General features: G+C 37.7%; 2 protein-coding genes across 3 annotated transcripts; one reads left to right on the top strand and one right to left on the bottom strand.

Moving 5' to 3' along the window:
- The first annotated feature begins 3,338 nt into the window (after window positions 1-3,338).
- On the top strand, window positions 3,339-8,427 carry LOC104434032 (serine carboxypeptidase-like 51). Of its 2 annotated transcripts, XM_010046981.3 has the most exons (14): window positions 3,339-3,540; window positions 3,968-4,095; window positions 4,204-4,298; window positions 4,428-4,535; window positions 4,646-4,886; window positions 5,079-5,122; window positions 5,233-5,300; window positions 5,397-5,502; window positions 5,641-5,840; window positions 5,938-6,007; window positions 6,507-6,557; window positions 7,153-7,205; window positions 7,324-7,456; window positions 8,109-8,427. In XM_010046981.3, coding segments are annotated over exons 1-14 (1,371 nt in total). In that variant the 5' UTR covers window positions 3,339-3,538; the 3' UTR covers window positions 8,181-8,427. The 2 variants fall into 2 exon arrangements, with proteins under 2 accessions (XP_010045283.2, XP_039162379.1); XM_039306445.1 differs by lacking the exon at window positions 3,339-3,540 and having other exon boundaries at window positions 3,593-4,095.
- A 2,130-nt stretch (window positions 8,428-10,557) lies between these two features.
- LOC104434033 (syndetin) lies at window positions 10,558-25,742 on the bottom strand. Its single transcript, XM_010046982.3, is given in 26 exon segments — window positions 10,558-10,941; window positions 11,033-11,083; window positions 11,259-11,336; window positions 11,465-11,584; window positions 12,126-12,198; window positions 12,577-12,639; window positions 13,567-13,637; window positions 13,994-14,119; window positions 15,336-15,487; window positions 15,982-16,084; window positions 16,188-16,251; window positions 16,332-16,861; window positions 16,987-17,511; window positions 17,514-17,531; window positions 18,400-18,532; window positions 18,612-18,640; window positions 19,390-19,509; window positions 20,741-20,824; window positions 21,023-21,109; window positions 21,201-21,290; window positions 22,421-22,510; window positions 22,679-22,743; window positions 23,332-23,410; window positions 23,607-23,681; window positions 24,266-24,433; window positions 25,277-25,742. Coding segments are annotated over 26 exon segments (3,324 nt in total). The 5' UTR covers window positions 25,505-25,742; the 3' UTR covers window positions 10,558-10,839.
- Window positions 25,743-26,841: the final 1,099 nt, after the last annotated feature.

Below are 26,841 nucleotides of genomic sequence, written 5' to 3'. Positions count from 1 at the left end.
GATGTAAATGTCCTTTTGGGAAAGAAAAAGTTACTTTTACTAGTATAAGTTCAAATAAGAAGAAGTCGATTAATACTTTAAAATTGCCGGTTTAGTGGTAAAGAGATCACCTATCTTTTACAAAGTCAGGAGTTTAATTCACGCATCGTGAGCCAACCTCTAAATCACTCATACTGCATTGTCCACCTGCTGCATACCCCTCTACAAAAATGCCCGGTTGTAGCATTTTGACGAGACCATAATAACGAGCTCGCTAATCTCACACCTTCAAGTTACAGGTGAATTAGAGTAGTTATGCCTCAAATCGAAAATTTCATGAAGAATGTGGAACCTTCATGGTAAATTGTTGGTAAAAAAAAACCTTTTCCCCCAATATCTCATTGGTATCACTACTTTCATGAAATCACCAACCTTTTTTCCCAGTTTATAAATCATCAATTTTTGTACTAAGTTTGCACCCTTTTTTTCATAATTTACTAAAGCTTCAAATTACCTTTTCAAGTGAATTCTCAACTTTTTGTTTGCTTTGGGTATATCAGCATCTTAAATTCATCAACTCTTTTAGAGATTGCCAACCTTAATGAACGTGATTCACCATCTTTCCCATTCAACTACCACCAAATATTGGGTTACTGACTCTCACTAATTTATTTGTTTTTTTAATTACTCACCGTTCCTGTAGTGTTTAAAGTTTTATTTGTACAACACTTGAAATTTACCAACTCCTTTCACAAAATACCAAAATTAATTAAAGTGACTTGCCAATTTTTCACCAATTAAGTTACTAAGATTTGGGTTGTCATTTCTCATTTAAGTTATTTACCAAGTTTATTTTTCTTTCAATGATCAACTTTTCTTATCTTTTACCGAATTATCTTTCTTAAGGTGTGTGTTACATTTATTAACGATTATATGAACTTACCAACTCTATTTTAAGTGTATAATCAACTTTTTTGGATTAGTTATCGACTAGTTTCGATTTATCACCTCTCATTGAATTAGTTATCATTGTTTATTTTTTCTTAGTTTACCAACTTTTATTATTGTGTTGCCAACTCAAGAAATAAAAAGGTTGTAAGTCATTAAAATAAAGGACAATATTTTATATGATAGTTGCTATACTTAAGGCATTGGTAAGAAATGTAATTAAAAGTTGACCAAAATTAGTATTTTTTTTTAATTGTGGTATTTCAAAAATAAATATTGGCAACTAACTCAAATAAAAATTAGTTGGTGACTAAATCATACAATTGGTAGGCAAGACAGATAAAAGTGACAACATAATAGAATAGTTGGTAAGATATATATATATATATATATAAATGGCCATTGTAACATTGGTCAGCAAATTAAATGAAAGATAGAAATCCAAAACTAGCTTGTAAGTTAAAGACTGATAAGTCACACACACAAAGGGGTTCATAATTTTATACAACAGTGGGTCAATTTAAGACATGGGAAAAAGATAAAAGAGTTTATAATCACTAATTAGAGAAGCTTGTAATCTTCAAAAAATCGATTAAACCTTGGTAGTTGCAACAAAAAATTAGCCGGTACAACTCAATCGGAGAAAAGTTGATTATCACCCTACTTGAGCTTAGTAATTTCTCTTAAGAATCGGCAAATTGAAAAGTCAGTAAGCCAACAAATTATGAAAGTGGTAACTTTCTAGAGTATATTATAGATTAAAATTGGTAAGCAACCAAAGAGAGCATTAATAGAATATACTATGAGGCTATATTTAGGTCAGGTTTGATAACGTTTCTATTCAAAATTGTTTCAGAAACGAAATAGAAAAAACTATTTCTCGTTCCAAGGAACAATTTTTAACGTAAGAACATGTTTGGTAACTGCATAAAATTTTTGTTCCTAGAATAGAAAAAAAAACAAAAACATGTTTGGTAAACTTGTATAATTTTTTTGTTTCTTTTAATTTTTTAATTTTTTTTTAATTTTTTTTTTTTTTTTTTTCTCCCTTTTGGCCGCCGTCGGCCTCGCCATGGCTAGTGACTGCCTGACAAGGGTTGGCAGCCTCACCAAGCCACCACCAGGTCGACGTCGCCTAGCGGTGGCTCACCAAAGAAAAAGAAGAAAAAGAAAAAAAAAGTGTTTCTTAGAATTGTTCCTGGGAACAAGAAACAAGAAAATAGATTTTTTGTTCTCAAAACAAAAGTGTAAACAAACGCGTTTCTGTTTTTTTTTTTTTTTGTCCTTGAAACAAAAGAACAAAAAATTTTGTTACGGGAACAGAAACATAATTAAACAAACAGCCCCTTGCTCACGATAGGATAAAATCAAATATTGAAGAAATATAGGCCGAATAAAATTATCCCATTGCAGATGTAGGATAGATGTGGATATGATTTATAAAATCTATAATAATAAAGTTATTTTTCTTAAATAACAAACCTATTAAATTAACAAAATTGAAATTATGTTTCAGTATAAATAATATATGAATTCTAATATAAGAAATTCAAAATAACAAAAATAATATTTATTTTTTTTTAATTTATATATTCTACTTTAATTATATCTCATAATATAAATTCAATATATAAATATAAATATATTTATATTTATGACATATTTTATATATTTTTGTAATTTTAGGCATATTAGTATAGTTTAAGATTTAATAAAATTTTATTAGAGAATGATGGAAGGGGAAAAAAGAAATAAAAAAGAAAATAATTACAAAAATAAAGGAAAATAAATAAATAAATAAAATTAAGCAATAGTGTCGCAAAAAAAAATTCTTTATCCATTTGTGAAGTTTTAGGTTCATTTATGTTGATAAAATGTTTATACCTAAAAATGCACATAATATAATGTGAATATATCCGACTTTATTATTACGATTTACTTAAATAGTTGATTTGATATAGCAAAATCCATAGATTTCATATCCTATCATATTTTGGTTAGAAATCTAGACAACCAAATGTAACTTAAGTCGCTTCTTCCAGTATTTTTACTCTAATGGTCATTTTCTAGATCTGTCCCCATTTTAATTTGGTCACATATGCTTTTCTAGGGGGGGGGGGGGGCAGTAATTTGGCCACGAATGCATTTCTAGAAGGGGAAAGAATATGACACTACAGAGAAGATTTATTACCTTTTTCAAATCAATTTAAATTCAATGACAAATCAATTTAAATTCATGTCTCCATCCTGCCCATCAACTATTGTCCTAAATTGGTCCATCTGAGAAGGTAATTACGGTCACCCCCATTTTCCTTTTTTATGGGATATTAATCTCTTGACTCTTCAACATCAAAACAGTACCAGAAATGGAAAACCCACTATAGACTCATTTCCAATTTTGTAACGGGGGTAATTCACAGAAATCTCCAACAGTAGTGTATCACTGCCTTGCCAGGTTTTGCTCCTTCTCGACTCTCGAGGGAGAATTTTCCCTGCACGCAACCTCTACTGTTGAAAGATTTCAGAGTCCATTCCTTCACCACAAGAACTTCACTCTTTTTTACCTCGGATTCACCAAAAGCTTATTGCGCCAATTCCGACACTGCTCGGCATGTAAGACACGACGCAAACAAATCTGGCCTTCCTTTTTTTTCTATATAGTTGGGATTATCGCATGTCTTTTTCCTACGACTCTAGTAGTTCTTAGACTGGTCGTAAAGAGAAAGAGAAGCCCTTCTTTTTGCAGGGTATGAATCAATAGCAGGCTATCGTTATTACGAGTATTACCCGGTTGTGCATTCCATAATGAAATGCTTTAATCCTCTGTAGGAAGACCACTGACGTCGAATCAGTGGGAGCTTCCAACCCTTTATTTTATTTTGGTTGCTTCTGTCGGGAAACAGAACAAAGGGAAAGCTAATTCCAGTTCACTTTTGAGTGCGCGAGTGCGTGTGTGCACGAGTAAAGTCTTCTGCTCGGCCGTCTTTTTGCGTTTGATCCGTGGAGAAAATGTTTGTTGGGTTTTTTCGGGCCTTTTCAGGATGAGGAAGGGGAGTCTGTACGTGACTGTGTTGACTCTGTTGTTGCTTGGCGATGGGTGGTTGGCCGAAGCCGCAAGAGGAACAGAGGATGGATCAGAAGAGTGGGGTTATGTTGAAGTCAGACCCAGTAAGCCGCCAACCGAAAATGTTGCAGAACCTGCGAATTAATCCTCGCTTCCATTGTCTGATCTGTTGATTTTGTGTTTTTATGTGCTTTGGTTTGGCAATTACACAGAAGCACACATGTTCTGGTGGCTCTACAGAAGTCCAAACAGAGTCGACGATCCCTCCAAGCCCTGGCCTGTCGTTCTCTGGCTGCAGGGTGGACCTGTAATTCCCTATACACCAAACCCGAAAAATATTATGAACACAGAGAGAAAATTTTTGTCTTGTTAGTTTGTGTTCAATGTGTACAATAAACATTGAGACATATCTGTGTATCTTCTTTAATTAAAACAGGGTGGATCAGGAGTTGGGATTGGCAACTTCAAAGAGATTGGGCCACTGGACTCCAACCTGAAGCCACGAAATTCGACATGGTTGCAGAAAGCTGATCTCTTGTTTGTGGTAAAACGAGGAACAACTTAAAAATGAGACGTGGATTTGATTTATTTATTTTTTTCCCTCATTCGCTGGTTGATATAACTCTTTGGATATTGGATGTGATGCAAATCCAGGACAACCCAGTTGGAACAGGATACAGTTTTGTGGAGGACCCAGGGCTTTTTGTGAAAACAGATGAAGAAGCTGCAACAGATTTGACTACATTGCTAAGGAAGATATTCAACAGGAATGAGAGGCTCCGGAAGAGTCCTCTCTACCTTGTGGCCGAGTCTTATGGAGGGAAATATGCTGTCACTCTTGCCTTGTCTGTACTAAAAGCCATTGAAGCTGGCAAATTGAAGCTTAAGCTGGGAGGTATCATAAGATAAAATTATGTTTTTTTAGCTGCCGACTAACTGGTTTTTACCGTGAAAATCTTCGTTGGTCAATAAAAAAGAGGAAGAACAAAACCCATTTTTCTGGTTTTCAAGATTCAACCTGTTTATTTTGGTATTAAAAAATGCTAAAAGTTCAATTTCTGGACTATGATTATTCTCTCCAATGCAGGAGTTGCATTAGGAAACAGCTGGATCTCCCCTGAAGACTTTGTGGTGAGCATATATTTCGAAAGCAGAGCCTTAAATGTCCCGAATTTTTTCCTTTTGAATCTGAATATCCGAATCGTCATCTGAAAAATCGTTTCTTTTCTTTCTTTCTGCAGTTTTCATGGGCTCCTCTTCTCAAAGACGTTTCAAGACTTGATGACAAGGGCGTGAAAAAGTCTATGAGGTCTACCATCTCCACTATTAGACTAAATTGGGAAATAAAGAAGATTTTTGGATCGGATTCTATCTGTTAGTCTAACTAATCGGTTTCGGAAAACAGTGTAGCTAGGAAGATTAGGCGGCAGCTAAGGAGCAGGCAGTATGCAGAGGCCACAGATTCTTGGAGTGAGCTTGAGGGATTGATTCTTAGCAGCAGTAATTCAGTGGTACGACATATTCTATACATTCTTTTCCTTTAAGTTCTACATGAAACACTAAAAGCACCAAGAAGATTAACAGGATTAGTTCTATTTCATTACAAATTCTAACTTTTTGGTTCTCTCACATTTTTCTTGACAACGTAGGATTTTTACAATTTTTTATCGGATGACGGAACGGACCCCGTGTCCATGGAAGCAGCGGAACTCACGCGAGGAGTATCAATGAAGAGATGCTTCGGATACTCGAATTACTTGAAAACTTCTGCGAACCAGGACATCAATTTCGACACCTTGATGAACGTCATCGTCAAGAAGAAGCTCCGGATAATCCCAGCGAATATTACGTGAGCGCCTTTTCATTCCCTCCTCGGGAAATGAAGAAGAGTTCTGTCGAGGATTTCCAGTATCTAATGAAACAGCATGAATTATTCATCTGTGCAGATGGGGAGAACAATCGGGCTCCGTCTTCTCAGCGCTTCAAGGCGATTTCATGAAACCGAGAATTGAAGAGGTAACATAATTGAGATCACTGTGCTAGAGAAATCTTAAATCCTTCTATAGGCGGTTCAGATAACTGATTGGCATAGAACTCCTTGTTAAGGTCAAGAATTGCCGGCTGGACAGTCGATGAAAAAACATATTCACATAGACTAATTAGGTCTTAAAGGTATTATTAATCCTCTGTGGGTGTATGTGTGTGTATAAATGTATGTATGCATTTTTTTGGGGCCCTTTGCTTTTGTGGAAATTGAAGGAAAGATGCTGCAAAATCAAATATGGACCAAGAAAAATTTATGCTTTCGCTGCAGACAATCTCTCTATCTTTAACAAGACAAAAAGTGAAAACAAAAGCTTGTCTTTTTGCTGCTAATTCTTATACTTTTCTCATCTATATCTCTCCTTATTTCATGCGTAGAATAGTTGCTTACGATGCTCAAATATGCTTTTGATACTGATTTTAAGGTATACATATATATGAATTATTATACTTTTCTCAAATATGCTTTCAGGTCGATGAGCTGCTCGCCAAAGGAGTGAATGTGACTATATACAATGGGCAAGTAAGATAACCCTCTCTCAGAGTCACTTTCAAGTTTCAACTTCTTCGAGCCTTTTCATGTCAATGGAAAGCCTCTGAGCTGGAGGGTGTCAAATTCCACGGGGACCACCCCACCAAAGTTTTGATTACTCATCACTAACTCGTGACCTTGGAATCCTTTTGATGACCTCTTTAATAAAGATTTTATGATATCCTTGAGTTAACTTACTCAAAATGTTGTCCGCCTTAATCTCTCCCATATCGAGCCTTAAGATTTTATCCTTTACTGTACAGGCAAACACTCTCCAAAGCAAAACTTGCTGTCATGTCAAAAGGTGTCTGCATGAATTATTCCAATTTTCAAATATATATCTTAGGCACCATGTTCGATGTACAATTCAATTCATTTCAACTCATTTTCCCATCCTAGAAGCCACTCCCTGCCCTCATCAAACCAGGTTATTATAGATTTAGCTCTAGCTCGTCCTCCTATACTTGTAGCCCAAACAAAGACATGATTTGTGCGGAAACTCTATTATGGGAAGTAGATAAATAATAATAAAAAGGCAACAAAAAAAAAAATAACGGAATGGCTTGGCTTAATTAATGTCATGCAGCTTGATCTAATCTGTGCAACTAAAGGGGTTGAAGCATGGGTTAAGAAGCTCAAGTAAGATCTCTCTCTCTCTCTCTCTTTCTCTCTCTCTCTCTCTCTCTCTGTGACATGCAGGAATGAATGACCATTTTGTGATTTTTTAAATATTCTTTTTTCTGAAAATAAATTTCAGGTGGAAAGGACTGAAGAGATTTTTAAGCTTGGACAGGACACCTTTGTATTGTGGGACAGGAAGTGGGACAAGGGGGTTCAAGAGATCATATAAGAACTTGCACTTCTACTGGATTCTTGGAGCAGGCCATTTTGTAAGTCAAACTCTGCAACACTGCCACTTCAAACTCAACACCCATTTCTTTCCCTCTAGACAAAGCAATCCTTTTTTCTTATTTTTACATTTCATTTTGTCCTATCTTTATCTTGCTATCTTCATCGTGTCCTACCACAACCTGTATCGTCATCCTTGTTATCGTATCATCATCAAGTGCAGTAAGTTGAGTGATCATCATCATCATCATCCATCTATTTTATTGCTTGTTTAAGGCCTTTACAATACCCAGATTAAATTTCAAGGGTGTGATTGATCGGTCCATACAGTTTTTTAACTTCTCTACCATTCACATGCACATGGCCAGATATATTCCTCTCCTTTTATTTTGGAAATTTTTAGTAAACTTTACAGCTTCTTAGGCCCATATTGATATTTCATGGAATCATTTTTGCTAATAATTGAAACCGTTTGTGCAAAACGAAAGGTGTTTGTAATAAGAATAATCATGAACATGCATTATTACCGTAATAATAATGTAGATGGGAGTCGAGGCATTAGCTGTGTGTCAAACTCACCCAGTAAAAGCTTTACTCCAGTCGAGAACCATACTGTCAGACTGACGCAACATATCTACTAAGAAGTTGAGTTCTTTCTCGATCTCTGACTTCTATTCTTTCTGGGTTTCGCAGGTACCAGTAGATCAACCCTGCGTATCATTGGACATGATCGCTGCCGTCACACAGTCACCTGCTTCTACCTAAGACCAAAGCAATAAAAAGAGAAAACGACAAGGGTGAGGGCTTCTGGTTCTGTATGGTAAAATACAGAATTAGGAAGAAGAAAAATGCAGCTTCTTTGTTTTTGTTTTTCTCAGTACAGGAAATAAGAGCCCCGTGCATTCTTTGATTTCACATGTTGATAGAAAAATGGAACAACAATCTATCAAAAGGAAAACAATGTGGAAAAAGGCAATAGAATTTGTCTCAGTGATCCTACAGTTTTTATGTAGCTTTCGCAGTCTGTTGTTACTTCACGCATCCTGCATGCAACCTCCTTGGTTGTACTCTTTGTGATTCAGGATGATGCATTCCTTTATCAGGGAAAATACAGTCCAGGTTCTATAACAGATGAGCAGAGATAGCAAAGTGATGTAACTGGGTACCTAACAACGGCAAGGGTGTAATAAGTTTGAGAGAGAAAATTGCGCTAACCTGTGTTGACCTCATTATGTAAACACTACAACAAGCAAAATTGCGTTGATACAACATGTAACCCGTTTTAATAGATTACAAACGTAGATACTTAAAGGCATGCATGTACACCCTTGTGCGAACTCTATATAAATGACTGACTGAATTACTCTATGCTACATCTAAATGTACATTATGGAACACAGAGATGAAAAAGAACCTAAATTTAACGTGCCTGGAACCCTTACTAATAAAACAGACACCGAGCTTGGGTTATTTGATCTTTTCTAAAACTTCCAATCTTGTTTTTCTCTTCCAACCTTTAATTGCTGCAACCGGGCTGACTAGTCCAACAATCTGGTTTCTTGCGTAGTCTTTGAAAGGAAAAAGTGTTTGCGAAAATATGTTTGCATTTTCAGTCTGATGGTTAACTGAAGGGCACTGAAGACAGTTTCTCATGGTGTGTAATAATCCTAAACAGGCAGTTCGCTCTCTTTCTTTTTTCAAATAGTTGTTATAGTACATGGCTCATCATCACGATGGATTCTGCACAACTACTCCAGTCGTGCAATGGTTCACAAACAGTAGTGCGTGCGCTGGAATAATGCAGCTACTTTGTTAGATAACCATGGGCCGATTTCACCTGTAATTCACAGTCAGTGTGTTCGGTTTTTGGGGACGAGAGAGACGTTGAGACTTTGAATCTACTCTGTTTTCTCATAGAACGTAAAACCCACGTAATATAGTTGGCTTTCAGTGAAATATGAGGTATTCAAGCATTCGGCTTTGAGTAATGCCGCGGATGATTTAAAGAACAACCATTCAGACGTCTATATAAAAGGATTCGACGAAGACAACGACAGGAAAAACTACAAAAATGGTTCTGCACCTATTAAAGAGAAAAGAAGATTTACCTTCCGCTGATAGTATGAAAGTCGTTTTCATGAATTATAAAAAGTTTCCCAACGAATTGACATATTTGCTAAAAACATCTGATTCAATGAAGGCAAGTTTTTTATACAAGAAGTTCATTATAATTATTCTAAATTAGCTGGGTTGCTCTCCATAGTGTACGATTAGCTTCATTGACACGTGAATTTTAAACGGATACATTTGGCATTATGACACTTATATTTATTTAGAAGTTGCGTGATTTTTTTTGTAGGTCCAAGCAATAAAAAGAGAAGCGTTAGAGTGAGGGCTTCTGGTTCTGAAGGGAAAAAAACTCCCCCAAATTTTATGACACAGACAAGAAGGAAGAACAATGCAGCTTATTCCCTCTCCGACTAAAGTGAGCATATCAAACTAATCAAACCGGGAACCACCTGAACTGGATTGGACTAACCGATTTGGTTTGGCTCCTGAGGGCATTGGTTTGGTTCCCGATTCCATAAAAATGGAATAAGTGATTTTCAATCCAATTCCCAATTCCGAAGAAGAACTAGATCAACTATTTTATTTTTTTTTAAATTTCTTTAAAATAGCAATTAAAATAGTTACAAATTATCAGCTTCCAATCCCAGGACTGTCCACTCCAATCCCTGATCCCAAAACCAGGGAACCAGTCCTCCCAATGCAGTTCTCAGTTCTTAAGTGGGACTTGATAAAATCAATCATACCTATCTCTGAGGACAGGAAATAAGGGCCCTGAGGCCCGTCCATTTTTTTTCTGATTTCGCATATGTGTAGAAAAGATGGAAGCATACTCTGTCAGAGAAGGGAACCAAATTGAAAACCGACAAAAGAATGTGTCCTTAATCCTCTCCTTTCGTGAAATTTTGCCGGCGGGGTTTGCTGGTCAGTAATTACTAAGATGCATCCCGCATGCAACCTCCTTAGTCGATACTCTCTTTGATTCATGGTGACGCATTCTTTTATCATGCTCTTAACAAATGAACAGGGATAGGAAAGTGATACAACCGGGCACCCAACGATAGCGAGGGAGTCATAAGTTCAAAAGAGAGATTTGAGCCCCTCTGTGTTTATTTCATTATGTAAGCAGTATCAGAAGCAAAATTGCATTTATATTCCGTGTAACCGGTTTAATAGGATTACAAATGGAGATACCGGAAGACGTACATGTACACCCTTGAGCGAACTCTATAAAAATGACTAACCAAATTGCTCTTTTATGCTACATCGAAATATACATTATGAAGACAAAGATGAAAAAGAACCTAGATCTCACGGGCTTGGAACCTTGTGTAATAAAACAGAGACCAAGCCTGGGTTATTCAATCTTCTCTAACACTTCCAATCTTGTTTTTCTCTTCCAACCTTTCATTGCTGCGACGAGGTTGACCAGTCCAACAATCTGGTTTTTAGTGTACTCCTGAAAGAGAGAACATATTTGTATTTTCGGTCAGACAGTTAACAGAAGCGCACTGAAGACAGTCTATCACAATGCAAAATAATATCCTTACCGGGTGGGCTCGCGCCCAATGAACATATTCAGTCTCCGGTAGGTAGTAAGCCTGCTCAGAAGTGGAAGGACAAAAAGAATATCAATAAAGATAGCAGTCCATGCGAGAGAAAACGTGAGAAGAATGAACTACAGGGCACCGCATTCAGCCTTGGATGTTTCATTTCATAGCCACTTTCATTTTGGGATTTATCCCAGTTTACATGCTATTTGACATAAATTCCCACCTTGATGAAAGTTTCCACCGTCTGGAACCTGGGCTTCACATTCGCAGATACAAAATGATGTAGCCCATTTATCAAAACCTAAAAGAAAAAGAAAAAGTCAGGCTTTAGAAACTTCCAACTTGAGAGCAGGAAAAGGGCGGGGGGTTGTGTTGTTTTTCCTTCTTTTTTTTTTTTTTTGGGGGGTGTCGGGCGGTGGCGAGAGAGACCTGAAGATCCAAAGACATAAGAGCCCGTCCTTCATCAGTACACCTCTTTACCCTGGACAGACCTTCAATGAGAGTTTCAGCAACGATTTCAAGTCCATAATCCAAAAGGACGTCTTGAACCTGGATCAAAGAAATAAATAATCATCCATGAAAGTTATAAAGTAAGGTCATCAGATTATTGGGCTTTATTCTAGTGTTACCAACAATAGACGAATAGAACATTCTGCCCCTGAGCTCTAGCCTATGGTGATCTTCTGAAGGTTCGCTTTGGAAAAAATTACAGGGAACATCATCATCATCTTAAACAAGTGGCATGGCTTGTATACAATACAGTAAACAACATAAACTTGCATCCAGGCCATTGTGAAGTCAATCTTGGAGTGAATCCAACCTAGTGAATGCTGGACTTTTATCTTTAGATGGTGTCTTACCATCAACCCACACTTTACTGATCAGCAGACACATCAATGCAAACCTTGACAGGCATAAACTTCTACTACAAGGAGAAATTCCGAGGTGTAAATGTACTCGAATCCCTCAATATATAAGTGATTTCAGCATGGTATAACGTAATATACCCAATCTCAAAGTATACATATAAGTTGGGCAAATATCTCAAATTTTACATGATCATGCCCACAAGATATTGCACCAGCCTTACCTCCTTGCGGATTCCCCCATGCAAGAGCCTTGTCCTGTAGTGCTTGAACTCTCCCAATAACAGATCAACATACCTACGCCAAAAAAGGCACATATATGATAACTAGTGATACCAAAGAAGCCAAGTGAGATAACGACATAACAAAAGGAGACGTCTCCAATTAGCATACTCCCAAATGCAACTAAGATGTTATTCAGAGATATTGGAAAGATAGTCTCAGCAACTTTTGCCATTAAAGATTTATAAGGTCAGACTAGAACAAGGAAAAGGATTATCACGTAGATCAAACGTAAGCAGCCAAGGATTGAGATCATCTTTTATTTGGATAAGTCGCTACTGAATTAGTGTTGAAGAACTATCATCTCCAACAGATCTCATACCAAGGGCAATTCCCAACAACTCTTGAACAACAAATAAATATATTTGACCATTCGTCTATGAAATGACCAACCCGTTATGTTCTAGGCCTAGCTCTTTCACTTCCCACTTTGCATTGGCAATTCGATCAACATACCTGCACAAAGTTCACCAGTTCAAACAGACGAGAAGACAAACAAAACGCTCACAAAGGCAACATAAGCACAAAAGCCAAAGGATCAGAATAAGCAGTTAGGCAGCTTGACGATTTAATTATCATCAAAATTTTGTGAAGTCCCTCCTAGAGAATTCTGTATGGCCGCATGAAAAATAAGCTGAGATGATTTGAATCATTAGTGACTAAATAAAAATTAATGCAAATTAATGCACTACTTTCTTGGCATAATGGATTTAAGTCCACTTTTGATCCCTAACTCTTGTCAAATGTGAAATTAATTCTCGCACTTTTTCTTTGTGACGTCAAGTTCTCTGGCTTGTTTGATTGCACAACTAAATACTTTCATCACATGTGAATTTTTCTAAGGTGGAGAAAATTGATAAATGGTTACTAAAGGGGCACACCATATCAGAACTACAATTTTGAAACAGGAAAAAATAAAAAGTGAAAGCAGAAGGGCGGAGGGGGCGAAGCTGGCCCCACCCCTTGTTTGTCGCTGAGAGGGCCCAGGCCTCCCACACCATGTGCACCAAACCCTCCCCCTCTAAAAAAAAAAAAAACATCCACTTTCTATTTTCACCTGATTAGCTTAACATGGAATTTTTCACCACATCACTAGTGCCATGTAGGCATAATTGACCAAATTGCTGACGGAAGGACTTGATAGCACATTTGGGAAAACTTAAGAGGACTCAATTTCTTTCCCATCTGAAATAAGGAGGAATGATGAGTAACACCTTGTACGCTTCTTTTATTTGCCAAATATTACATATTCTGAAAGACAAGTCTTGTGCGCCTAAATAAATTGTGGAAGCACTTTTTATCATGTTTCCTCTTGGTAGCACAAGCAACATTTTAGGATCTCCTCCTCTTCCTCAATAATACACAGAAAAAGTGAAAAGTTACCCATTAATATGGAGCAGCAATCTTGCAGTTGTTCGATGAATGTATTCGACAAGATCCGGTACAGCGTCCACCTGACAAACCATGTAATCTTGTAATTGGCATCTTCAAGAGGTACCCTAAGGTTACTTTTGGGAAGATAGTGCGGATGCATTATCATCCCACGTGGGTCATTCTAGAAAGAATATCAAACATCAATAAGTGCTGAATAACTTGAACATGGAAAAGATACTTTTTTGGCCAACCTGTCCGAAACACACTAACAAGAGAAGAAACTGATGCTACTCCCATGACCGGTGAAATAACATCACATATTCATCCAAAATTTAGATTCAGATATCAGTGCGGACCACATCAACTTCTACAAAGTGGCATCTGTACATGTTGCAAAACATTTGAACATAAGACCAATTATAGAAAGTAGACATACCATATGCACGTAGAAATCATCAACTACAGCTGCATTATTTTGTAAAAGCATTGACTGAAGGTGAGCTTTGGACTTGTGTAGCATTCGAGCAACAAGCAATAAAGTATCAGCACCTGCACACCTCTCCTGCAGTGTCATGTATATTTAAGTTTGTATAACATGTGCAATCCATCCAAAACTACAAAAAGAGGACAGTAAGGAGTCCACAAGAAGACAAGAGCAACAAAGAACTGCAAAAGCGGATTGCAATGATGTGATCACAATACAGATCTCCCATTGCTATAGATAATATGCAGTTGCATCTAAGACCTTTAAGATTGATGAAGAACAAAACATAAAAATAAATAGTAACATGGAATCTTACTGCATGCACATATTTCTCTCAGTACAATGAAACCCAACAACAATCTCATCTAACTTGCCTTACTCAATGAAGGGACAAATACACTAGAAGACTTTAAACTTATGTGCAGAGTGCACCTCATTGGAAATACTTATCGGAAACTTGTTAGAAAGAGAAATAAAGGGACTCTGTAGCTCTGGTGGCTTTTGTATCAGAAAACTTAGGCACTTTCTCGCCCAAAGGAATTCCCTACATGGCTGTTTAGGACTATGAGAATGTCACTAGGCACAAAATGGCATGATCTTCTCTAACGTCCTTTTTTTGTCACAATCAATTTGCTAGAAGTAAGGGAAAGTGGAACCTAAAGATATAGGCATTAATTTCTGGGATGAAGAAACAATGCCCTATGATACCGACATTACCAAAGTCCTCAACAGTGACATAAGATATTTTTAGCAAAAAGAATTTACCAAATAGGATTTTTCCGGCAATAGAAAACAATCAGATCAGTCAGAATCCTTGATTGCACTACTCTAAAAAGGTTATGGAACTACTTATCAAAAAAATTGAGGAGTAGATCACTCTATATACACAAGGTTTATGACTTTTTGTGTACTTATCCCTTCACTAAACACTTCATTTTAACAGCCTCTTCATAAAAGCAGATACCTTCACAAACTTGCTTTTGTGAAATTGACCAGCCGACACATTTAGATTATCATAGTGGTACTTCTAACTCAAAGCAAGAATCAGTAAATCATTTCTGCAGATTTCTACCAAGTGAATCTATATGATTTGAACATGCTAAGTATACCAAAGATATACACAGTTTGTTTTGGTGTGAAATTTGAATGATAAAATGTTTTAGTTATCAGATAGCTACTAATATCGATAAGCCAAAACTACATCCATACAAGATGACTAATTGTTTGGAAGTAGTCAAAGTTGGAACCGCTTTTACATAAGACTAAAAGTAAGAACCAGCATATATACAAGTACCTTCAGACCCAACTGGCCAAATGCTGCATTAGGACTGGTTGGTGTAACATCATTCAATGATGTAGGTGAGGAGGATGACAATGAGACAGCTTGGGGTTTTATCCACTGATCACAATCTTGTGCTATTCTGGATAAAGCTGTCTTCAGTCGATCTAGAAAGACCAAGTATTTAGTATAAATGAATTTTAATTCATTTTCAGCACAAAAGAAAATCAAGATGTCTATAGTGAAATGTATAGATGATGACCCTCATGTTTATGGTACATGATATCATCTTTAACTTAGGAATGACAAATTGACAAGGTGAGAGCACTCTATAATTCATTCTCCCCTTGAAAGACATTTTGCTACCCCATTGAAGTTTCTTTCAACACCAATTTTCTTTTGAAGGCAAAAAGGCCAACTGTACAGATTTTAAGCACCAAAAGGATGCTTCAGCCGGACCAGACAAAAAAAGAATCCCTACTCAATCAAAGCTACTTAATACAGGTTCTGGCAAAGATGCTATTATTTCTTTGTCCTTAAGCACATCCAACCTCCTCAGACTTTATTTGGACATGAAGAAAGAGTATCTAAAGTTAAGACACAAAAAGAAAACAATATCAAGGGAAGCATCTAATCAGATGCGTTAAAGAAAAGTACTCACAGTTAGGAGAATCGTTAAAGCCTTTCCCACTTGAATAAGTGTTTTGCTGGCCGAAAGTTTCATAAACAAAATGAAAAAAGATTTCGAACAGTTGGCAGATTCCCTGCATTAATAAACTGTCAGAAAAATAATTTAGAGTAGAAAAGTACGGTCAACTTTTTATTATAAGCTACAATGGGAGCAAAAAAGAAGCAAACTAGACGCACCTTAAAAAACTCAACATTCACTATTTCCAACTTCTGCATTAGTCTTGCATACTTATCCATTGACCTAATAAGATAGTACATAATGGCTTAATATGATTTAGAGTTTATCAAGCATGCACATATACATATTATAAATCATTTCACCTTAAAAGACAAAGAGAAGATCCTGTTTGAGCAGTGCTGTCTTCATCATTTGACTGTGAATGCCTTTTCAAAACATTGGGCTTAGAAATTCGGCTGGGAAGTTGACTATCCTCGTCAATGAAGTCCGCCAGGAGATCTTCATTTTCTTCTTCAGAAGTCGAATGCCCGTTAACATGATTCGCTCCGGTACTTCTTGAAGGCAGTTTATCATCATGACAATCATTAACCTGCCCATCGTAATCACTAGAGACCGCCCCATTAGTTCCGCTGACACTTTGAAGTTCTTTTGAGCCGCAGGTTAACTTTTGCAAGAATGGGTTTCCACTCTGAAGCCAATGGGAAAACATACTCTTCTTCGAAATACTATCAACTGACTCAGCTGATTTGTTAGGATGGAGCAAACTAGCATTAGCACGGAATGGTACAATCAAGGGTGCTCCATCACCAACTAAACCAGCAAAAGTAATTACACGTGCTGCATCTGGGGGCAATATCAGCCAATTCTCCTTTTCCAAGACCATTTTGAGTGCCTGGTAAACAGACAGCATGAGCCACAGTCATACATTCAAATGAAGTTTAAAAGTGTACAGCCAACGTAACATTAAGTGTCCAGTTAATGTCACATTTAAAGAGGAGAAAGTTCAAGGCAACTCACATAAACATTTTGCCGATGAAATGCCAAAAAGTAATTTTCACAGACGGCCTTCAACTTGTTCCTAAATTCAACTGCTTCAAACCCACAAAAGGCTTCCCCAGCCAAGATAAAGACACTAAGGTCTTCATAATTTCTCAAGAATTGATGAATACTTGTGGAACAAACAGCTGGGGAAGAAAGCAAAACAGACACACGACTTGTTGTGAGCTGCCATAGATTCCTGCGGCCTCTCTGGAGGGTTTGTGACAGGAAGTTTGTTGCATCTTTTCGCAGCTGATACCAAGGGGATCCACTGCTTGATGCATCACTGACATCATTCCTTCCCACACCATCTGTGTCTGGGGTACCCATAGGAAAAGTACCTGTAGTTTTAGAAGAGTTTGTACTGGCAGACTCACTTGGCAGAGATGAACTGGTGACTCCATCTGCAATTTCGGATTGCAAAACATGTTCTCGGGAATCCAGAACTTCTGCATCTGTATTGACTTGGTTAACAGAGGTGCCAACTTCCATTCGATTTGGATTCAAAGACCGTACAACCAAATCTGAAATGGAGATGGAAGCTTTCAGCAAGGACAACAATGAACAATATGAAAACTGTTTTATTAAGAAGCAAGAACATAGGAGAACTTAACCATCTATCAGATAAACAGGAGCAGAAGAAATGCATCAAGTTTGATTGCTACCTAACTAATGCACTACCACTGAACACTTGCCAACCAAATACAAGACACCTGCAAAGCCATGTGAAAGTGATGATAATGCTATTCCTATTCTAAAGAAATGGGATATGACAAATAATAAGAAAGCCAGGCACACTGTAAAGCAAAGGAAAATGCGGCTTCAAGACAAGTGCACATCTTATTCCAACTAATTCTTAATAGTATGTCAATAGTAACGCAAGCAACATACTGAAACTACAAACTGCATTTGAGATCGGCAACTTGGAGCACAAAACAAGGCAAATGCAAGGGCATCCTGTTAACGTTATGATTTAAAAAGCTTAAAGGTCTTTTAACATGAATTTCCCCCCGGTGGCTTCACCATTTTTAGATGCTTGATTTGCTACATAGATCGCAAGAGACAAAGAAAAAGGAGCTGTGGAACAGAAATCTCTTTAATGCACGTAAAATTTATTTCCAGAGATTGAATAAGAATGGAACACAGACAGAGACAAGTATTTGCACCGTGTAATCTTAAAAGATAAAAGAAGGAAAGAGGAACATGCTGCAATTTGAAGTTTTAGGGCTCATTAAGGCAAACTTGTTTAGATTTGGGTCAAGGCAGGAGTTCAATTCAAGCAGATTAGCTGCAGATGGAATTCTAAAGAAAATTAATCACTAGATGGTGGACATTACCAACATAGAAAGACAAAGAAAGCATTTAGCCGAAAAATGAAAACTTGAAGATTACCTTTTCCTCCAGCTGAAAGCTCATGATTCTGTAATAGGAACAAATCAACTCAAATAAAACAGCTAGAGTTCTCAGCAGACAGTGTCTGAACTTAGATTCCGGAATTTGATGGCATAGATCACTGTAGGTAAGCCTGAAAGAAAGCAAACTGATAAATAATAGAGGCGTTGTTATGCAATCAACAACCTTTCCATTGAAATCCATCATCATACCTACTGCTTTGCTGATTTAATTCTCGATCCTGTCAAAGTCATTTAAGCATCAGTTAGAGTAACCTCAAAATAATGTCGACACAAAAGGGAAAACGTATGGAAGTAGAAAGTAGATGCTTGAAAATGTGCTGCTGTATTAGATACCTTATGCTAAAGACAAGGATATCACACTCATCTTGATACCCAGCACCTACCATCATGTGAATATGCATGAATTTCCGTGATAAATTGAACGTGTCCATAATGTATTAGAAATTGCAAAATTTTTTAGGATATCACACTTCTATTGACCAAGGTTAATTTGTATCACATTCAATCATGTATCCATTCACCTATTATCATAACCACATTAACACCTCAAATAAACTTTAACATGCCACTAGGTGCAAAAGTTTTGGATATCACAATTCACCCACTATACGCATTTATTTCCACCTTTGCCACGAATACCTAAACACAGGATCAACTCCATTGGCATTTGCGTCGCATGAAGCCAACAATCAAGAGATTCCAGTGACCATATAGCCTCTTAACAAGAGTGAACATTCCAATTGTACAGTGTGCATTGGGCATGACATAAAATGATCTAAATTGTTTTACTTTTCAGAGCTACATGGACTTAGTAACATGAATGTTAGGGGCTAATTTGATCATTAATTTGGACTTTTTAATTAACAACAATGCTGGCAGCAGTCTCGAGTGTTTTCTTTTATAATTTCCTCTTCTCCTACTCATATAGAAAATAGATAAGTTGCCAACTTAGAATATCTTACTGTACCTCGAGCACAATACTTTTTAATAGAGAGTGAGTTTCTGAAAGAACTTCCTGCATAAAAAAGCTCTGTATCTTCTCAGCAAGACCAGAAACATCCCCAATTAATGCATAGGCATCGATAACCTGCATTTTACATCCTGTGAGAAAATTTCTCCACCATAAGAGCTCATAATTTTATCAAGGAGACTCGTGCTGACTACAAGATAACAGAAACTATTGCAAAAGAATGTGATACGCCCATATACCAGACAGAACAGAGCAAACAACGAGCACACACCTTGCCAAGGTACAAAGGATTCAAGTAACAAGCAGGTATACTTTTGGAACCCTTCAATTAATACTTCTTTTTTGACTAACAGACTATGCCAATAAACTACTCAGTGTGACGCTTCTTTTGGCCAAAGCGGAAACATCAGATCATTCCTACTCCTAGTAGCTTCTAATGGCCAATCACATTTTTCTACCAAAATGTATCGTCTATAGTAAACAAAAGTATGCAGTAGTTTCTTTCACCTGAAATACAAAGGCAAATGCTTGGTCTATAGTGCAGGCGATACACAAAAACGGGGGGAAATAGCTTTACTTCTTTTTTTCAGCAACAGAGCATGCATCTAAACTCAAATAAGTTGCTTTTCCAGATACATACAATGGTTTCCTTGTAATCATACTGTCAAGACAATTATTCATTCCACCTTCTGTCCATCTATGCAACTAACACTTGCACTCTTTCCAACCTAAGCATAGTGCAGAAACCAGACTTCGACACAGCCAACTACTCAATTCTGGAGGAATCCAAACCATTTCTCCCAAAGTAGTTAAAAAATTCTCTTTGATCATCTCAATCACTGGCACATCACTGGAAACGAATTTCCATTAATTTGGCAATACTTAGATCATCAATATCAGTTACTTCAAAGCAGATGAGAACTCCCCAACTTAGCAAGAGCTAAGAGCTGGCAAAGAGGAGAGGGGCAATTATTCTGTTATTTTTCAGCAGATTATGATGGCTTAAAAATTTCCCAGTGCACCACATGTAGGTCTCGGAAACATATGAAAGTGACAATTCTCAAATATATAAGCAAAAGTAACATTTCTGAATTAATATATATAAAGGAGAATAAAATTTTCACAAACCAGTAGCTAATCATTTAATATTCTAGCAACACTTCACAAATGGAAAAATATAGAAAAGAGAGCACATGGAAGCCAAACAGTCGAAATTTGCTGGAATGGAGTTATATTGCTGCACTACGTATATGATCGCATGGAAAATGATTGAAACTCAAGATTGCCTACACTACAAGCATCCTTATGAAAAATAACTCCTTTCATAGCAAAGAACTGGCATACTGACAGTTACATAGCCCTCCTCTTTAAATTCTTGGCACACACCCAGCAAAAGAGAATCCAGCTTTTGAAGAGTTTTCCCCAGCCAGACCTACAAGGACCACAAGGGAAAAATCATCAAATATGACTGTTATGCATATGAACAGTCGCACCCATGTCTAACTCTCCAAAGCATGAGAATCGTAGAAGCACTTCAAAGTTGTACATTGATCCCATATTGTAAACCAAGATTACATATACAAAACATTGTCCAACTGCCATGTATTTCGCAAGAGTCATGAATATTCACCTCAACACCTCGGCTCATCTCTTTTATTGCTGACAGCTCTGAAAATCCATCCAAGAGCTGCAAATACTCAGACAACACTTGAAATGCCTGTCCAGTGATGAACTTACAGTTAAGGACAATTCGAATAGTAAGTAGTGGTCTATGAACAAGCGGGAGAAATCACAGAGTTGAAGGCCACCTTGCAGTAATCCCCCTCTTCAACAAGAGTTTCAAGTGACATTTGCATATCCAGCGCATGGTGAAGTTCTGTCAAAGCAGGAAGTATGTCCTACAATTACCAAGAGCATCACATGATGAGTTCATATTGGCATGCTATTATTTCTTTCAGATTATATCGAAGATAAGAACAGATTGCCAATTTGCCAAAACAAAGTTAGAAGCAGTATTGTAGATAAATACATTTTTGTTGACCTCCAAGGAATCAGCAAATGCAAAGCCCAGCAGAAAATGATGTGACGATAGCTCAATGTTTGATCTAAATGAAGCTAATCTTATCAAGAATTTTGATGAAAAAAAGCATGAACTTTCAGAGAAGGTAGAACACTAACAGATCATCAATTGTCACTCCTGGCCTGATTTCTTCTCATAAGGTTTAAAAGCATCGATGATCAAAACAGAATCATATCTTACAGATCTCTGATTAGTTTCCTTCGTTTCAGAGTCGTTATTACTTAAGTCAAATAGCAAATTATCTTTTCCAAAAAGAAGATATTATTTACACTCCATCTCAAATTAAGTTGCATAGAAATCTTTCACGTTGAATAACCGTGTAACAATGCAATTCAAAGATTAAATCATTCCTTGTTCAAATCAGGTGGCTAGACAGATTGCTTTATTATCCATGTGGTCTTATTGCTTTGGTTTTCTTTAAATCTTTCTTAGTTGTCGTCCTCTAGTCTCTTGCTCATTGAATCTGCAAAAGATTATTCATTTCTCTTATACAATCTGGAGTGCTAAATCCCAAGGACATTATTCCAAAAACAGCAAAGTGCAAGCTTTTCTCCAGACCTTCAAATAGAATTAGACAAATTATTAATCCAAAGTGCACTCAAAATAGCAACTTCAATCGACAATTTCATTGTTACTTCAAAAACCTATTCAAAGCTAATCCACCACTGCTTCTAGCAAGAATTCCATTGTTTGATCATTAATGCCATAATTACAACCTTATTTATCCCCATTTGTTCTCCTCTCTAAATCATATTTCCATGGGTATCCTCCAAACAAGAGAATCAAAAGAAACACTGTAATGCATATAATAATTTCCTAGAGTGTGGAAGCAATGGATTTACAACAAAACAATAATCATATCATTTAGAGACTTGGAATAGTAACAATCAGCTATTATGACAGAAATAAACATCAATACTGCTAAGGTAAAAGGCTGGATGAGAATACCAAAAGTGCTTGTTTCTTCTTTGAGTTAGAATTAACAATTAGATCCCTTGAAACCTCATTCATCGATGAGGTCAGATGCCTCCGTCCATTCTGGAACAAAGAACAAGAATGACCACAAAAATCAGCTGTTATATGGTGGACAACAGCAACATGAGATCAAAGATGCATATTGTTCTGACAACAGAGCTCATTTAACAAGGAAATTAAATATGGATAATTCATACACATTGTTGTTATTATGCGCATTCAGATTCTCACCATGCAGATGACAGTCGCAACCTTCAAGTCCTTCTCAAGTTCCCTCACTAAATCCATTCCCTTCACTGTCCAAAAACAAAAATTACTTTGCATACAAATCTCCAAGCCATAAATGCTTCAAAAATAAGATATATTCTCAATGTCTGCAATGATATCAGTGGTCAATGGCACCAAATGAGAGAATCACGTTTAAACCGATCCTAGATAGACACAGATACCCGTAATATCCCTCCCCTAGTACACATTCTCATAGAGGAACTGGAACAATATACAGACATGTAACATGAGCAGAAATTGGATTGCAGTCTCTGAGCAACCCATCATGAGATTTGACTTTAAAATCAAACAGAAAAGCAGCACCAGAATTTCCATGATGAAGGCTATACCTCCAAAGCAAGAGTATATCAAATAAAAGGTAAAGCAGTTCTGTATAGTCAGTAAACTACACAGCAAAGCCAAAATTTCCTTCGAACTGATTTTTCTCAATCAATGTTAGCAAACAGTTTCTTTTTGGCACGAGATACCTTTCTCTGGTCAAATTAAGAAATGAAACAGAAAGATTGTAAAAGTAACATATTATGTATCATTACAAATTCTTCCAAATTTTGAAACTACAAAAAGTAGAAAATAAGACATAGGAGGAGTTAACTAACCCATCACTTCATGATGCTCCACAACATTGCGGGACAAGCATTCTGAAACTCTATCCAGTTGTGCTAACCTAAGAGTTGCCTGCAAAAATAGCAGATCCCGAAATATTTAGGTGACTATATTTTGATTTTTTTGTTTTAATGAACTTATCGGTGATTCAGAAAAAATTTAATATTGACTATTGAAAGAATAGGAAGAGTCAATCAAATGAAGTATCCCAAACAAATGCAGCATTGGCAAGAAGCAAGAGACCTACAGAGCTGAGATGAAGAGATACCTGTTTCTCAAAATAGGTCAATTCATTTTCTTCCCCGGGGATGTGCTCTAAGATATGCCTCACCGGATCAAACTCCTAGAATCAATGATACAAGTAGCCTTTGCATGATATCCTTAATAAATGTCTCTGAAGAACTATAAATTTAGAGTCAACTATAGTCCTTTCTTTGGGAAGGGAGAGGGGGGAGCTTGATGAAAGAAGGGCAACAGAATTGGGTAGAATTTGAATTTTTTGTGAGAAGAAGGGGCCAATTTCCTTCACCCATTTTCTTTCCCCTCTGCCAAACAAAGCCTAAATGTAAAGAACAAGAGATAAAAATAAAAATCTTTTTTTTCTTTGAATGCATATATCACTCCTACATTCAACTATATCCCCAACACTTACAAACGGACATCAACTAATCCTTGTCATCATCTCAGAAATGCTAGAAAGAGAACACTGTATAGACAATCTTTCTATCTAAATTAGAAGCAAACTCCGCTGCCTAACCTTTCAGCATATGAAAAAAGAAAAATCTCACCCATCATCAATTTCTCAGAGGTCATCCATCCCCCCAAGCCCTTCTGCTTCCAACAGCATCCACACCCCCAGAAAAATATGTGTGCACGTGTGTGAGCCTTTGAGGAAAAGGGAAGAAAAAAGGGCATACAAAATAAAACCTCATCATAGAATTCTTCTTCCAGATCTGCAACCGGTGGACCGGGAAGCTTGCTTCCATATATTGAGCTCAATTCTGTCGAACTTGAAGAGAGAGAGAACCTTTCATGAGGGGGCAGTCCTGCCAAAGCACGAGCTACAGCTGCTGCTGCTGCAGCTCGAGCTGGAACCTGTAAAGAAGTTGCTAAGTTTGCTAACTTAGGAGGGGAAAGGAAAACATAGAGATTTCTTCTAATGAGCTGATGCTTGAAACTTGCACTGGAAAAGAGCACTCAAATATACAAGGACTGTCATGATCTTACTACAGCATTTGGATTGGAATTTATAACCAAGACAGTAGACAGTAGAACCATTACATCGTTTCACTACATCACACATTGGGCATGTCATGCATACGACATGTTATACAAACACTGCAAGTTATACCAGTACACATGTAGACACAAAATGTCCATTCACCAAGGAAGAGATATGGTGAGCTCTCAATCCACCAGAATCGTCACTTTTCACTACACATGGCATGAAGCATCCTTTTAACTCTAGGCGAGCGAAGATGGCACAATGCCAATACAGTTCCACCTATACATCCTTTTAGCTCACTATAAACATCCTTACAATTCCTTTTCTCATTCACCCTGCTTGTACAATTCCCATAGGTCAAAATTCTATTAACTAACTTAAACCCTCTAAGCTCAACGCCACATTGGAAAATCCTGTCCCATTTGATCACTTATCGAACGTTAAATTAAACATATCCAAATCAAATCACGACGATTCATGCTGGCAGAATTCCTCGCACGCCATTTTCCTTTCCGATTACATGTAGTATTTTTTCTCTTTTTCTCCTTTTTTTTCCAGCAACTACACACAATCTACCCCCCGCCGAACTATACACTTCACTCTGAAGTAAGCCGGCGCCGTAACCAACACAATCAGCGACAGTTACACACACATCCGGGAAAAACCCAATGACGGTGCACCGAATTCGGATCGGCGCGCACGCCGCGATTTACCTCGGGGCGATCGGAACCGGAAGGGAGGAGGCCGAGCAGCCGGGCGGACTGGACGGAGCTCAGGATCTTCTCTCCGACCTTGGACAGATCCATCCCGCCACCTTGGAACAGCAAGAAGGGGACCAGGAAGAAAACCCTAGAGCTCTCGAACCCACCCTCGCTCAAATCGCCATCGAACAGGAACGGGTTGCCCACGACGGTGCCGAAGGGGAACAGGCTCGGCTGCATCTCTAGCTCGCGGCGGCGGCGGCGGCGGCGGCGCCGAGATCGAGGCGCGGGAGCCCTCCCATTGTCAGCGGGCGAGCGGGATCTTCAGGTCGAGCGAGGTTGGGGGCCGACGGTGATGTGGCGCGACGAGTGTGAGATCGGAGGATGAATGGAGAAGCGCGAGGCGAGCGAGGTTGGGGACGACGATGATGTGGAAGTCTTTTTTCTTTTCTTTTTTCTCTTTCGGTTTATGGAGGGGTGGAATGGTCTGGCTGATGCAGGTTGGTAATTATTATTCGTCCTTTGGGAAGACTTTGTGAATAAGCTCTCTTGCTGACCTGACTTTGTTGCACGCGTACGTGTGAGATTATTGATCGCGCGACGCTTGAAGGCCTTGAATCGCCTCGTATTTTGCTCGATTGTTGTTAGACGGTCCAATTGAGCCGGCGCTCTGTTTATACGCAATTCCCTTCCTTTGTAATTGTTGATTTCACTAGAGAACTTTTTGCTTTGCGCGAAAAATGATGTCATTTGGAAAGGCTTATATTCGAGTATTGACGATAGCAAAGTATGCCAATCTATTTTCACTATTGACATCTAGCGTTCACTCATATGAATTTGCTTATTCTCAAATGTTTTCGCAATTTAATTCGGACATGATTTGACGTCCTTACCAAATGTCTCTCTTTGACATTGTGGGAGTATCGGAGGTGTTGATCTTTCTCATACCTATCCTCGTCCATCAAAACAAAAATGCCAATTCTTGCGGTGTTAGTTAGATCAAGGGCAACCAGACAAGTCACAACTCGAGGAGACAGAATTTTTCCCTTAGCTTTGGCTCCACGTTGGATCCCTCGTTGCGATGAAGACAAGCAGCTATTTTCTCGCTCACAAGCTGGCAAGGGGAGCAAAGGCTGTTGAGTGCACAAGTCAAACTAGTTCCAAGGCTCGATTGAGATTGACTAGCTTTAGCTTATCAAAAAGTCATAATAATTTTGAAAAAGAATTACGTAATTTTGACTACAGTACTTCACGAACAGGCGGCCCAATTATTCCTGATTCTCTCTATGAAAAAGCAATTTGGATCGTGGACTTTAGACATGACCCATATGTTAAAAAAGGCTTAATATCAAGCTTAAAAGTATATGCTTGAACTCGCTCAGTGCTAACAAATAATACTAGACTTGCCATGTACAGTTAACCAGGCCCAAGCAGTATAGGAGATTGGGCCCAAAGAGAAATTACTTACTTGGGACCACCCAATACAAATATAGAGAAGAGAATACAAATTAAAATGTACTTATATAGAACTATCATTATATTTATAAAAAAAAAACACAAAAGTAAAACGGTAATGA

The sequence above is a fragment of the Eucalyptus grandis genome, chromosome 2, assembly GCF_016545825.1.
Source record: "Eucalyptus grandis isolate ANBG69807.140 chromosome 2, ASM1654582v1, whole genome shotgun sequence".
Taxonomy (NCBI): Eukaryota; Viridiplantae; Streptophyta; class Magnoliopsida; order Myrtales; family Myrtaceae; genus Eucalyptus; species Eucalyptus grandis.
Note: the sequence above shows the minus strand (reverse complement) of the source record. Positions and strands in the feature narration are given on the sequence as shown.

Excerpts from the sequence above, each read along its gene's own strand:
- LOC104434032 (XM_010046981.3), top strand. Across the intron at positions 5,503-5,640 it reads TTAGCAGCAGTAATTCAGTG|GATTTTTACAATTTTTTATC; the intron begins GTACGACATATT and ends TTGACAACGTAG. Across the intron at positions 5,841-5,937 it reads ATAATCCCAGCGAATATTAC|ATGGGGAGAACAATCGGGCT; the intron begins GTGAGCGCCTTT and ends TCATCTGTGCAG.